The 15296-nt window shown below is 25.7% G+C and overlaps 1 protein-coding gene across 1 annotated transcript; it reads left to right on the top strand.

Annotated features, from left to right (window-relative positions):
• The first annotated feature begins 3216 nt into the window (after positions 1–3216).
• LOC113871430 (agamous-like MADS-box protein AGL18) lies at positions 3217–6496 on the top strand. The gene is made up of 8 exons (XM_027508526.1): positions 3217–3498; positions 4486–4567; positions 4692–4753; positions 4961–5060; positions 5470–5511; positions 5857–5898; positions 6006–6148; positions 6412–6496. The coding sequence occupies exons 1-8, from the start codon at positions 3317–3319 to the stop codon at positions 6494–6496; spliced, it is 738 nt and encodes a 245-aa protein (XP_027364327.1). The 5' UTR covers positions 3217–3316.
• Positions 6497–15296: the final 8800 nt, after the last annotated feature.

Here is a 15296-nt window from a genome sequence, read left to right as displayed (position 1 = left end):
CAACAAGAGATCTTGACCGTTTCAACATATGTTTAGTTAAATGGGATGTCATAGTTTGAGCCTGTAAGAATCATATAGTTGAATTTATTGGAGTTGATACAAGCTTTTAGAGCCAACAATAATAAGTTAATGATAATTAATTAGGTTCATTTATCTAACTTTCTATGTCATTTTTTTAATAAAATAGAAATTCATATATACGCCTTTTTATATTAATATTAAATTTTTATAAATTAAAATAGTTGAAATTTAATTTTTAATTTTTATATAAAATAAATAGTTATACGTATTTGAAAATTAAATTAAATAATCGGAAAAATCAATCACATTGTATGTTATTTTTGTCTGTTATTTTTTTTGGGTATATTATCACTTAATTATTAAAAAAGTATTTTTAAAATAATACAAAAAATAAAAAAATGTTAAATTGAAAATGTTTTTTTCAAAGAGAGACTTAAATTAAAAATTAAAATTTTTTACTTCTCGTTGAAATATAAGGATAGAAGTTTTGCCTCAAATTGTGCTTACTCTCTTTAATAGAATTTCTAACATTGCAAACTGAAATTTTAAAATTTTGACGTTCAAATGATACTTCGTATATACAACTAGATCTATCTAATATTTTTTTCTTCTTGTACACAATTATTTATTTTATATAAGAAAATAAAAGTCAAATTATAATTATTATTTTATAAAATATTATAATTAAAATTAGTTAGTTGTATTTTTTTTTGTATTACTTTATTTTTTATTAAAAATATTGAAAGTCAGACATACTTACTCTTATGTAAATATTAAAGACTTTGTTCAGTTGGAAATAAAAAGAGAAAAAAATGTGGAAGATAAAAAATATATATTTTTTTTTATAAAATCTATGGTAACTCTCTAATTGAGAGGGTTCGTATTCTCTTAAAACTGTGGAGCAATTTTTAACGTTAATAATTTAGTTAAAATAAACATTAATATCTTTTAATTTTTGAAATAATAAAAAAATCACAGCTATTAATCTAAAAATGATATAAATATACTTTCAAATTTACAAGTACCATATTAAGTACATTTTTTTTCCTCACCAAAAGAAATAAAAAGGAAAGAAAGGGTTATGGATTGAGTTTTTTTTAATAATTTATTTTTTAAAAATATTAAAATATATAAAAATTAAAATAACTTTTTTACCAAGAAAATAATTTAAGTAAAAAAAATAAATTCTTAAACTCAATTTTAAATTTTAATACAATTCAGTTATTTTTTTACGCTATTATTTTTCAAATATTTTTAAATATTTTTTCTTTTTATTTCAATTCATATGAATATTGAATGTTTTTTACTTTATTTTTTCACTCTCTTACGTTTTTTTAATCTTATTTCTTTCCTTCTATTTTCTCTTGAATCTGAACCTTCAACCGACAAATGATGCAACTACTGAAACAAGATAAAACTGGTAAACAACACATTACATGTAAAAGAAAGCTTCAAGTAACTAACTGCAAAGAGGAAAGAGAGATTCGTCAATTTTTTCTCTTCATTTTTGTTATAAGTAATTTACTCTTTTCTGTGCTATAAAAAAAATAAATCCAATAAAGGATGAGTTGAACGTTGTTATTGAATAATAAAAATAGACTGTATTTATTAATTAGTTTTAAGATCTAAAAGATAATGAGTTTTATTTGATAAAATTAAGTTTAAATTAAAATTTATTATTAAAAGCTTATATTTCGTAAGGATAAGATTAAATTAGAGTTATTTAATGAAATTAATAATAGAACAATTAACTGAATGTGTCAAAGAGCTAAGAAAGAAGTATTAAAGTTATCTTATATAAGTTTTAATAATTTAAAAGGTTAAAAAAATTTAAAACTAACTTTCAATAGATTGAATGTTATTTATAATAACTTTGAATTTTTTAAAAACTCACAAATCCTTGTATTTTATAGAAAAAAAATGATACATGTCTTTTAAGAAGTAATAATTAATTTTTATCTTTTAAAAAAATTGTTGTCTTCAAAAGAGTGTCATTTTTATCTAGATGTTTTGTACATTGAAATAATAAGATATATAACATTTTTTCCATTATTTATTCATAAAAAAATTCTATTAATTTATTGAAAAAACACTATAAATTCCTATATAAATTATAAATTTGTATAACCAAACAAATAGTCCATCCATGGCATTTTAGGAAAAACACTCTCCAAATAGCATATTTCTTTAATTGACAACGACCAAAAAAAGTTGTGATGTCTTCCTACTTTTAATAGAATAGTAAGAACAATACTCATTGTCAAATAATTGTCAAATATGATCAAGTTTTCTATTTGGAAAAGTCTTTCTGAGTTTAAATAAGAAACCAAACTTTGCTTGAATTACCAGTCCAGGTAAATACTAATATGGTAACCATATATATATAATATTTCTAGAGCGTGTAACTTGAGATGTAACCTTTTAATCACCTTAAAAATAGTGAAGAAAATTTATTTTAATCACTGCTATTGTAATTGAATAAGTAATTGCACAAACTTATTTTTTTTAAATATTTTATTCAATAACTTTTTATTTAAATTTATATTAATAATAAAATATTCATACTAATATAATTATATAAAATCTACCAAAAAGATAGTTATATAAAATGTCAAACTTATTGAAGACAATAGACTACTAAATGTTACCATAAAACCTTTTTTTATCCATTAGTACCGATTGAAAAAAAACCCATTATTACGTTAATTTAAATTCAAAGAAAAACAGTATCAACTATTAGAAATACAAATCAAAACAATATCAAAGGTTAAATCTGAGATCCCCATCTCAAAATAGATATTACCCACGTACCTAACCACTATTTTGGTTCAAAATTATTATTATTATTAATAATATTAAAAAGAATAGAAATGTAGATTAAAAAAATGGCAGCTTGGAATTCCTTTCCTAGTATCCTCCGAAGCCGAACATTAATGAAACAACATCGTATTAGAGAAACGTTCCTAAAGTGGCGATTACCTACTCCCCAAGTAAATAGTATACCATATTAGGATCATTGCCACACATAGTAATCCATCTGTCACCTTTCCCTCTTAGTCCTAATTTTGGTCACTCTTTCCATCCTTGGTGGTATCTGCAGAATGCTAATCCTTTCCAAAATAGTTGTGTTTTTTTTGGTGTGCTGCTGTTGCGCCTCTTCGTATAAATAAACAACCTTCTTTGAGGGTTCTTCTTTTGTGCCTCTCTGATTCTGAATGCTGGTGGGTTCAGTGTTTGGTGAAGAAACATAAAAAACAAAAGAAAAAAAAAAAAAGGAACTTCGTGAGAGAAAAACATGGGTAGGGGGAAGATTGAGATAAAAAAGATTGAGAATTTGAACAGCAGACAGGTTACCTTTTCCAAGAGGAGAAATGGGTTGCTGAAGAAAGCCAAAGAGTTGTCTGTTTTGTGTGATGCTGAGGTTGCTGTTATCATATTCTCTAGCACTGGCAAGCTTTATGAGTTTTCTAACACAAGGTGCTTTTGCTGCTACCCTTTGAAGCCTTTTGTTGAAATTTGAAACCTTTCACACACAAGCATACTTTTTTTTTAGGTTTCTGGGATATGAGGTGGTCTTGTTGTTATGTGTAATTGGTTTTTTATTTTTAGGAAGGAAGTGTTTGGTGTTTTGGTACTTGAAGGATAGCTCTGTTGAAATCTTGTGGACCAAGTAACAGAATTACTGTTCTTTATTTTTAAAGTATATATAAAGGGGAATAATGGTTTTGATTGAAGGGAAAAAAATGTGGAGGGGTTTAACATTCAAATTTTGAATTGAGATTTTTGTAGGGTTTATTTTTGTAAGGTGAATTATCTTTGTGGAAAGAGGAACCCTGGATGTGAATGATGAAATGAATAGAAATCTTGTCAGAGGAAATTAATTATCCTTTCTGTAGTGGAGAAAGTTGTTGTTGGGGGCAGACATAAGAATTAAGAACTATACTACCTGCATTTTATGCGTACGAAATCAATGAAGAATCTAATATTGAAAGTGTATTGTGTATATGTATATAGTTTGGTGAGATGAAGAATCTCATATTACAGAATCAGGTTACCTTGTGCCATTCTAGATTCCTACTGCCAAAAAGTGCCGTATTAGGAGCCACCACATCAGGATTTGTGTTTAGACAAAATTATTTTGAGGAAATAATCGTTTTTTAAGCTGCCTGAGAGTGCTTCTAAAACAAGTACTTATTTCTTCAAAATTAAGTTAAACCCAACAATGGAAAAAATAAAACCTATCTCTTCATTTTTTTCTTTTTAAACTTTGTTGTCAGTTTTTAAATGTAAAGAAAGGATTGGATAGGAAAGAGATAAAAGATTTGATTCCATCAAATTTGATTTTACTTTGATGCTATTTTTTTAGTAACTTTCCAATGCTTTCACTTTTCTTGAACTGTTAATATGGTTCATTTGAGGCCTTTATTTTCTTCTGATCCAATGAAGTTTATTTCATTCATAAAGCATGGAGCATACCCTTTCAAGGTACAGCAAAGGCATGGAATCAGATTGTGCAGAGGAACCTATTGATGAGCCCCCAGCAGATGTATTTGAAACAGTCCCTCTAATATCTTAAAACATCACATTTTCTTTAATCAACCCTCATCCCTTTTGAGTTTCTCTTTGTATGTATATAGTTTGAAGTGTTATTATTACCTACTCTTGAATAGGTTATGGAGCCTGATACTAAGCTTCTGAAGGATGAAATAACAAAGCTTCGTTCAGCATATGTGTAAGTGACACCGACTCTTCATATCAGCAATCAGTAATGCTATCATACATAACAGAAATAGTTGACTGCATTAGTTACCTTAATGAATGGGCCAAGAAAATATCTACCCGATGAATTTTACATATTTTCTAATTACCTTTTGTGCTTATTACTCCTCAAAATCTTAGACCAGATTTTGTTCTGATAATATTTTCATGTTGTGTATAGGAGAATGATGGGTAAGGAGCTCGATGGATTGAGCCTTAAAGAACTGCAGCACCTAGAAAATCAACTGAGTGAAGGGATACTATCTGTCAAAGACAAGAAGGTACAAAGAACAATGATCAATAGTGATGTAATTGATTGTATTATTTTGATGACATATTTCCTTACAGGATTTTCTATGTTCCTTTTCTGCTATAAGTAATTAACCTTTGTATTTCTGGAACAAAAAGAAACTTTGACATGAAGCTCATACTAATCTGAAAAACTACATGGCCAGATTTCGATCCTTTTAAGTGATATTGACCATATTGATGTTTTTTCCTTATAATGTATATTCGAAAAGGTGGTCAACCTTGCATTCAGTTGAAAATTAGATTGTAAATAGGTCCTTTCTTTTTTATTTCTGACATCTATTTCAATTGCCAAATTCAATCATTTCTTCAGTTCAAAGCTTACTAATAATATATGGATTTGCCGTCATTAACCTATTCACTCTAACTATAACGTTGCAGGAACAAGTACTTGTAGAACAGCTTAGGAGGTCCAGGTTACAGGTACATGGTTCCACTTGCATTTTTCATCTTATTTTCATTCTAAAAGAAAATAGATGTGAAAAATAATGGATTCGAAACACTATCCCCATTGACTTGAAATACTTTAGATATGTGCATGGTCCCAACTAGCAAAATACTGACTAGTAAAGAGGCAATATTTTTGGTAATTTTATACCCACCTTAGCCTAAAGTTATACGAATAATTTTAAGAGGTTAATTTACATTCTTCTTCAGGTCATTCTTTCTTCATGATTGTAGAAACTAACAGGTCTTAATGTAAGAGAATTTCAAATGGACCTTTCTTTTCTAATTGATAACTTAATAAGTTTTCCAATATATCTGCAGGAGCAAAAGACAGTGCTGGAGAATGAAGTTCTGCGCAAACAAGTAAGAATCAAACCCAACTCAAAAGTCAAAACTGTGAAATGTATCAAAGTAACTTTTCATATCCAGAAATAGTATCTTGCTCATCTTTAATCATTAATCATAAACAGCTTGAGGAGGTACAAAATAAAACAAAGACACAGTTCCTTCAATTCAATTGTTTGGATAGGACAATTTCCATGAACGGCTCAAAACCCCTTTTCAATTGTGCTTCAGAGGACAACGAAATTTCTGATACTACCTTGCAGTTAGGGTATGTCATCATATTCACCAGTCATGTTTTCGTTGAAATCTATGCCTTCCACTGCTATGTTCAATTTTCTTAATGTATAATATAAATTAATAATGCTTTTATTCTTTTAATTAGGTAACTTAGAGTCATGACCTAAGAAATGGTTGTGATTTTTTCACAAGATGTAGAAATTGAATATCACTACTAGTGTGTGCCAAAAGGGGTTCTGTCCAAAGTGACATATAAATCATTCGTGCCTATGAATTTTCTTGCTGCTGTTTCAGGTTGTCAACAGATTATGGTCACCAGAGGAAAATATTGAAGACAGAACCTTGCAACGACTCATGGAGTCAAGTGGCTTCTCAGTGACACATTTGTAGTGAAAGTTTTTGAACTTGGAAAACTTTCCCTAGTTCTTTATGTGGTCACTTTCAGTTTAGCTTCTAAAATAGTTTTTAGGTAAAATTAAATAAATTTATATTTAGCTCATAATAAATTTTTGGCTTGATTGCTAAATCAGCTTTAAGTTTACATGGTAATGATTCACCATGTTGAATTACTTTGTCATCTAGTTCAAACAAACATTTCCGGTTCTAAGGGTATGCTTGGTGGACTCATTTTCAACTCAAACAAACTAACATTAATTTTTTAAATGAAAATTTGGGGCTAATGACCAAAGTCTACTTTGATTAATGTTTTGTTTGTTAATCTATTTCATCTAATTAAGTTTTATTTTCTTTTTAGTATCCTTACAAAATGCAAAAATAATGTTTAGTTCCTAACGAGGGACTAAAACCACACTGTTTTTTTTATTAAACATTAGGACTAAAAGTAAATAAAATTTAAATAGAGACTAAACTTAAAATTTAGTTCCTAACTTTTTTTAAATCTAGGAGATAGTGTCCTTATTCTATAAATTAGAAGTAAAGAATGTATTAGCAATACTTGTTTGATTCAAAATGAAGATAGTTATAGCTTGCTAGCCATCCATCATTCGATCAAAATAAATTAAATGACCGAAACTTGGAGTTGGTGAAATTCTAAATTCCTACCTTATATAAATGGAATAAATAAATATTAATTATTTTATTTATCATAAATTGTTAAGATTAAAATATAAAAATTGTATTTTTTAAAATAATTTCTATATAATTGTATGGCTGAATTTTAGTTCCTCTTATTCTAATATAAAAGTAACCATTTATATTTCATCTTTCAAAGATTAAGGTGCTGTGATATTAGTTATATAATTTTTTTTATTAAATTAAAGTTTCTAAGTGTTACTATGAATTTTTTCACTATTTCCGCAAAAATACAAAATTGTCACACTTCACTATTTTGGCTTTCCGTTTATAATTTAAAAGCTCTACTCGGTGAAAATAATTCTTAAAAAAAAAAGATGATGACAATTTAATCTTTAAATAATTAAAATAAATTAGAGAACTTTTGTGATTATATGTTAATATTTGATGTTCAAATTGAACTTTAAAAACATAAGTTTGAATTTTATTTTGTATAAACACTACTTCAAATCAAATTGAAGAAGGATAAGACGTTGTTGCAATCAGGTGATTATGATAGTAAGATAAAATATATAGTTGTCACCAAAATTTATTAAAGAAAAATTTTGAAAAAAATTTTAAAACGTTATGATCTTTGAAATTAAAAATGAATTTAGGAGTCATTTACGTGTATAAAAGATATCGGTACCTGTAATATTTGTTTAAATAATAGTTATTTTAAATTAATTATGTAAATTTGTTTTAATTTTTAAAACATTCATTTAACTCCTAAACAATAATTATTGCTATTTTATTTTTAAATAAAAAAAATTATTTATTGAAATATCAATTGATATCTTAGGAAAGAGAAAAAAATATTTTTAAAAATTGTTTTGACTTGACAGGTTTGGTATTTGCTCTTACGAGTCTTCAAGTGCAATAAAAAATTTAGAGTTACGTAATTTTATCATAAAAATTTTGAAGTTAGTTGATTAAAATTAAATTTAGTAAAAGAAAGTTTATTTAAAATTAAAATTATTTTCATAAGATTATAACCTTTAGTATATAAGATAACACGGTTATACATGTATTCTATAATAAATAATATAGAAAGTGAAGGAAAATCACATAACTATATTGTAAATTATTAAAAAATATTTTTATTTGTAAATAAAATATTTAAATTATGATTCATGTTGAATGCTGAAAGAGAATTTAAGATAGCGTAAGTTATATATAAATATTTTATAATTTATTAGACGATCAAAAGCAATGTAAATTACACATTGTTGCAAAAATTTGTATAATAAAATGAAGAATTTTTTGATTATTTAATTTTTCAAAATTAGAAATATGACTAAAGAAAAATATGAAATTAATTTCATTTAATGAAAAAAAATAAATATATTTAAATTGATTAAAGAAGATAATTATTTAATAAAAAGATTAAAACTTTATTTAATAAATTTATATTGCATATGACTCAAAGTAACTTTACTACACAAAAGTCTTAACGATTTAGAGCATATAAAAGTAGAGACCCTATACAATAAAATTATAAATCGTGGCATTATTATGGTGAAAATTTTCTAAATGATAGATTTTAACTAAATAAAAAAATATAATTGATTAATTTTAAAAATCAAATAATTTTTTTTAATATATCATGATGTATAAAACTTAAGATAACATTAGTATACATAGATTTTGACAATTTATAACACATAAAATTAGAGTCACTATATATTAGCATTATAAATTATTACACTAATAAATAATTTTAATTTAAATTGATCAATTAATAAGTTAGTAATTAAAAGGAGAATACATTTTAATTAATTATTAAAATGATTAACTAATTAATTAAATATAACATATGATAAATTAATATTGTATAAAGTCTTAGTAATATAAGTACATATAAACTTTATTAATTTATAATACATAACGATAGAAAAATTATACATTAGTACAATAAATTAATGTAATTATATTATTATTATTTTATTAATTACATAAAAAGGAAGCAATTTACTATTCATAATATAAGAAGAAGTAATTATAAATATAAAATTAAATCATATCAATATTCTACAAATATACAATAAATGAATAAAAAATAATAATACTAAGGAGTAAATGACAAACATGATAATTAAGATATAAACAATAGAATATCATAAAAAAATAGAAAGAATTTATTGTTAATGTTAAAATGAGATAAGTTAAAAAAATTAACTCAAAAATAATATGATAAAATAAAATTAAAATAATTATATTTAATCAATTTTAATAACCTCTAATTATAATTATTCTAATTATTATTACTTGAGAAAAATAATAAATTGTATCAAGAAAGCTAAAATAAAATCAAATATTTTTTATTTAAGCAATGCTAACATAAATAAAAAATAATAAAATAAATAAAAGTAAAAATAAAATAATAAGATTCCTCTCTTTAGACAAAATAATAATAATAATAATCTAATAATAGTAATACTACAAATAACAATGATAAAAACAAAAATAGAAAATAGAAAATGAAATTGAAACTAAAATAAGTAAATAAGTAAATATATATAGAGCTAAATATATAAAAAAAAATTCAAAAAATAAAAAGAATTTCAGACCAAAAAAATTATAAAATAAAAAAAGGGCAAAAATGTCTAAATTTTAAAATTTTCAAATTTGAGAGGTCTAGAATTATAAGGTTATGGGGTGCGCCTTTCTCCAAGAAAATAAAGGGGGTCATAAAAGGGTGAAGGTGAAGTTAATAGAAGTCATGATTTTAGGTGGTGAAAGTTAGTGGAGGAGAGAAGAGAGAGACGAGGATGAGTAAAAGAGAAACTTTCATGATAGATTTTGTGTTTGGAGATGATGAGGGATTGAGAGAGAGGAAAAATGACGAGTGGAGAGGTGATGGATCTTGGGTGTTTGAAAGTGGTGGTTCAGATAAAAGAATGGTGAATGAAAAATGGGTGGTTGAAAGTAACGTGATTTAGAAAAGAGAAGAAGAGAAAAAAAATGGTGGAGAAAGGAACTTTCATAGTGAAGGAGTGTGGTGGCTAGCAATGGAACTCTAACGATAGCACGACAGGCAATGGTGGCCAGCAGAGGCTTACAGTGGTTGGCAACGACAGATGATGATGATGGTTTACAAATTTTTTATTTATTTAGAATTATGATATTATTTGATATATGAAATGCTCATTCAAAGTATCAATATATCAAAAAATAAAAATAAATAAAATCATAGAATGCATAATAAAACTTACTTGAAACTCTAATATTTGTTTTGCTTCCTTTCTCCTCCTTTTACCTTTCTCCTTCACTATATTTTCAAACAAGCCCCCTCCTCTCTAATTTTTTCCAGTCCCCTCCTTCAAGGTTGCTCTCTCCTTTTATGTTAGGGTTTTTTCATAAAATGTAAAAAATATGAAAATTTCTTGATTCATGTATAAAGTAACATTGGTTTAAGAGTTTAATTATTTTTAATATTTCATTTTTTTAAAAATTAATTCTGATTTTTTTTTATTTTATTAAAATAAATTTTTGTTTTTTCTTAACCCTTTGTTTCTATTTCTTTTTTGTAATAATAAAATTCATATTTTTATAAAAAAAAATATCATAATTTTTTTAAGCAAAATTGCATTGTTCATAGTTGTCTCTCTTTACTTAATTGTTTTCAAATAATATGGATGAGTTTCATATTAGAGTTATAAAAATTTAGTAAAGATATGAAATAGTCTTGTTTGAAAATGTTAAGGTACATAAAAAAAATGCAAAAAAAGACGTAACGAATAATTAGATGTGAAAAAGTCAACATTAAAGAATCTCAAAGGAACATTTATTTATGATAGTTTGTATTTAACAAATAATAACAAGAATTACGAAGCAACATTGAACTTTTGCTAAAAACAAAGGTTGTCATGCAGATACTGGACTTAGGCAGAAAATAAAAGATGCAAGTGAAGTACCAGACTTTGTCAGAAGTGTAAAGGTGTTATTCAAATCCTAAACTTTGAAAAAAGAATGAGGAAGGACAAATATTTTCTGCACTTTTAACAATAAAATGAAAGGGGACCTATTCTGAACCTTTGAAAAAATAAGAGGGTCAATCAGGTTATGGACTTTTGATGATAAAATGAAAGGGAGAGACATTAATTTTTGGACTTTAAAAGAAAAAATGAAATGTGCTAGTCAAGTTCTCAAATTTGACAAAAAAGTAAAAAGTGTTAGTGAGGTTATGGACTTTGACAGAAAAGTAAAATGTACTAGTCAGGTTTTAAACAAAATGAGATATAATTTTTTTAAAACAACAAGAATATGTAGGATTACTCAACCTAGTTTATGAATACCATTATCATTCTTGAGTATTGAGATATTTGCTATTTAATAGATATTTTACATGACACGTGGTCACAACACGGAACTTGATTCTTTATGCACTTGATAAATAATATTTTATGAAAATACATGTCATACTCTTATTATTAATAATTACTCATGAGATTCTGTTTTCTTCATTTACTCATAGTTAAAACTTTTATAAAATCATGATGTTAGTAAGTACCAATTGAATAATATAGCCATACTCGTGTTGGCATAATCATGCAAATGGACTCCAATCTTTTTCACATGCTAATGAGACAATTACTAATAATAAGAAATGCAACATGTGATTTATTACTTCAACTAAAACTCTCTTAGGAATAGGATACACTTAAGGTGTAATCATGAACCCATAGAGCTTATATTCATTTCTTGCATGCATTGAAGAATCAATTTTCTGTCTATTCAATTCCATCCAAAATAAAATCATAAGATAATTGATAACATAAACCTAGTCATATAGATAAATTCCATAATTATCAAAAGTAATCACAAATTATCCAAGAGTTTTAAAGATGCAATGCACAATCATCATAGTACCAAGATAAAGTACATTACACTCAAGTTATCAAAATAAAACATAAAGTATCTAATCTTCTATCATACAACAAGTGGAGTCCACTAGCAACAAAAAAGAAAAAAAAACTAAACAATAGTCATGACTTCTTAGAAAAGTCTTCCTCCATGTCCTCGGCATCCAAAGGATCTTTCTCAAATTCTAGGTCAACATAGAGAACAAGACTGAAAAAATTCATCCTCAAAATCTATGACAACTAAAAGAAAATATTCAGCAATACAACACATTGCAACAAGGAAAGAAGGAGTGACATATATTTTCAAGTAGATATGTTGGGAACTTGTTTGAAATTATTTAATTTCAAATAATAAAAAATAAAAAAATATATTGCGTGACATGCCACATAGTGCCAAGTAATAGTGCTAAACTGACACTCCATCAACGAACACTAGTTGACGACAGAGATTAAATCTTAATTTTATAACTTTTCAGAGATTAAATCCTAAAAAAAAATAAAATTTACAAGGAATATCACATAATGCTCAATATATACAGGGATAAAAAATATAATTAATTCTTAAAAAAATATATATTTTAACAAATATTTTGATTGCTTTATTTTTATTTCATTCTCTTATTTTTAATTTACTAAACTCATGTTTTATATAGAATTTGTTTGGTTTTAGAATTTTAGTGCCTTAAGCTGATGTAAATTGAAAACAGTTAATATTTAGTAGTAAAAATGTAAAAAGAAAAATTTCAAATGTTTTCTTAAAGTACAATATCTTCTACTTTTAGGTGAAATCAATATAATATCAATTAGACAATGCCTTAAGCATATAACTTTTTTCATATAAAAAGCTAGGTTCAAACTTGTTAAATTGGTATATTCCTCGGATAAAACTATCATTTAATGTTATTTATATAAGTATATAACTTTAATTATAGAAAAAATAATTCAGTCATTTATTTATTTTTTGTCTATTAAAACTTATTTTATTAAAATTGTCCTCAAGTTTTTAAATGTATAAAGTAATATTGGTTTAAGAGTTTAATTATTTTTAATAATTCATTTTCTTTTTAGAAATTAATTCTGAATTTTTTTTATTTTATTAAAATAAATTTTTGTTTTTTCTTAACCCTTTGTTTCTATTTCCTTTTTGTAATAATAAAATTCAGATTTTTTTAAAAAAAAATATCAAAAGTTTTTCTTAAGCAAATTGCATTGTTCATAGTTGTCTCTCTTTACTTAATTGTTTTCAAATAATATGGATGAGTTTCATATTAGAGTTATAAAAATTGAGTAAAAATGTGAACTAGTCTTGTTTGAAAATGTTAAGGTACATAAAAAAAATGCAAAAAAAGGCGTAACGAATAATTAGATGTGAAAAAGTCAACATTAAAGACTCTCAAAGGAACATTGATTTATGATAGTTTGTATTTAACAAACAATAACAAGAATTACGAAGCAACATTGAACTTTTGCTAAAAACAAAGGTTGCTAGGCAGATACTAGGCTTAGGTAGAAAATAAAAGATGCAAGTGAAGTACTAGACTTTGTCAGAAGTGTAAAGGTGCTATTCAAATCCTAAACTTTGAAAAAAGAATGAGGAAGGACAAATATTTTCTGCACTTTTAGCAATAAAATGAAAGGGGACCTATTCTGAACCTTTGAAAAAATAAGAGGATCAATCAGGTTCTGGACTTTAAAAGAAAAATGAAATGTGCTAGTCAAGTTCTGAAATTTGACAAAAAAGTGAAATGCGCTAGTTAGATCTTGGAATTTGACAGAAAACTTAATGTGTCAGTCAGGTTTTGAACTTTGACAAAAAGGTAAAATGTGCCAATTAGGTTCTAGACTTTAATAAAAAAGTAAAATGCGTCAATCAGGTTCTTAAATTTGATAGAAAAGTGAAAAGTGTTAATGAGATTCTAGACTTTGATAGAAAAGTAAAATGTACTAGTCAGGTTTTGAACAAAATGAGATATAATTTTTTTAAAACAACAAGAATATGTAGGATTACTCAACCTAGTTTATGAATACCATTATCATTCTTGAGTATTGAGATATTTGCTATTTAATAGATACTTTATGTGACACGTGGTCACAACACGGAACTTGATTCTTTATGCACCTGATAAATAATAGTTTATGAAAATACATGTCATACTCTTATTATTAATAATTACTTATGAGATTCTGTTTTCTTCATTTACTCATTGTTAAAACTTTTATAAAATCATGATGTTAGTAAGTTCCACTTGAATAATATAGTCACACTCGTATTGACATAATCATGCAAATGGACTCCAATCTTTTTCACATGCTAATGAGACAATTACTAATAATAAGAAATGCAACATGTGATTTATTACTTCAACTAAAACTCTCTTAGGGATAGGATACACTTAAGGTGTAATCACAAACTCATAGAATTTATATTCATTTCTTGCATGCATTGAAGAACCAATTTTCTATCTATTCAATTCCATCCAAAATAAAATCATAAGATAATTGATAATATAAACCTAGTCATATAGATAAATCCCATAATTATCAAAAGTAATCACAAATTATCCAAGAGTTTTAAAGACGTAATGCACAATCATCATAGTACCAAGATAAAGTACATTACACTCAAGTTATCAAAATAAAACATAAAGTATCTAATCTTCTATCATACAACAAGTGGAGTCCACTAGCAACAGACAAAAAAAAAAAAAAAAAAAACTAAACAATAGTCGTGACTTCTTAGAAAGGTCTTCCTCTATGTCCTCGGCATCCGAAGGATCTTTCTCAAATTCTAGCTCAACATAGAGAAAAAGACTAAAAAAATTCATCCTCAAAATCTATGACAACTAAAAGAAAATATTCAACAATACAACACATTGCAACAAGGAAATAAGGAATGACATATATTTTCAAGTAAATGTGTTGGGGACTTGTTTGAAATTATTTAATTTTAAATAATAAAAAATAAAAAAATATATTGCATGACATGCCACATGGTGCCAAGTGATAGTGCAAAACTGATACCCCATCAGTGAACTCAGCACTTAACAGAAAGGAGTTGACGACAGAAATTAAATCTTAATTTCATAACTTTTCAGAGACTAAATCCTAAAAAGAATAAATAAAATTTACAAGGACTATCAGAGAATGCTCAATATTTACAGGGATAAAAAACATAATTAATTCTTAAAAAATATATATATTCTAACAAATATTTTGATTGCTTTATTTTTATTTCATTCTCTT

Source organism: Abrus precatorius, unplaced genomic scaffold (genome assembly GCF_003935025.1).
Source record: "Abrus precatorius isolate BTA unplaced genomic scaffold, Abrus_2018 Scaffold7, whole genome shotgun sequence".
Classification (NCBI taxonomy): domain Eukaryota; kingdom Viridiplantae; phylum Streptophyta; class Magnoliopsida; order Fabales; family Fabaceae; genus Abrus; species Abrus precatorius.
The sequence above is the reverse complement of the archived record's forward strand: the minus strand, read 5'-3'. Positions and strand labels throughout refer to the sequence as shown.

Excerpts from the sequence above, each read along its gene's own strand:
- LOC113871430 (XM_027508526.1), top strand. The coding sequence starts at position 3,317 with ATGGGTAGGGGGAAGATTGAGATAAAAAAGATTGAGAATTTGAACAGC. Across the intron at positions 4,754-4,960 it reads AAGCTTCGTTCAGCATATGT|GAGAATGATGGGTAAGGAGC; the intron begins GTAAGTGACACC and ends TGTTGTGTATAG. Across the intron at positions 6,149-6,411 it reads GATACTACCTTGCAGTTAGG|GTTGTCAACAGATTATGGTC; the intron begins GTATGTCATCAT and ends CTGCTGTTTCAG.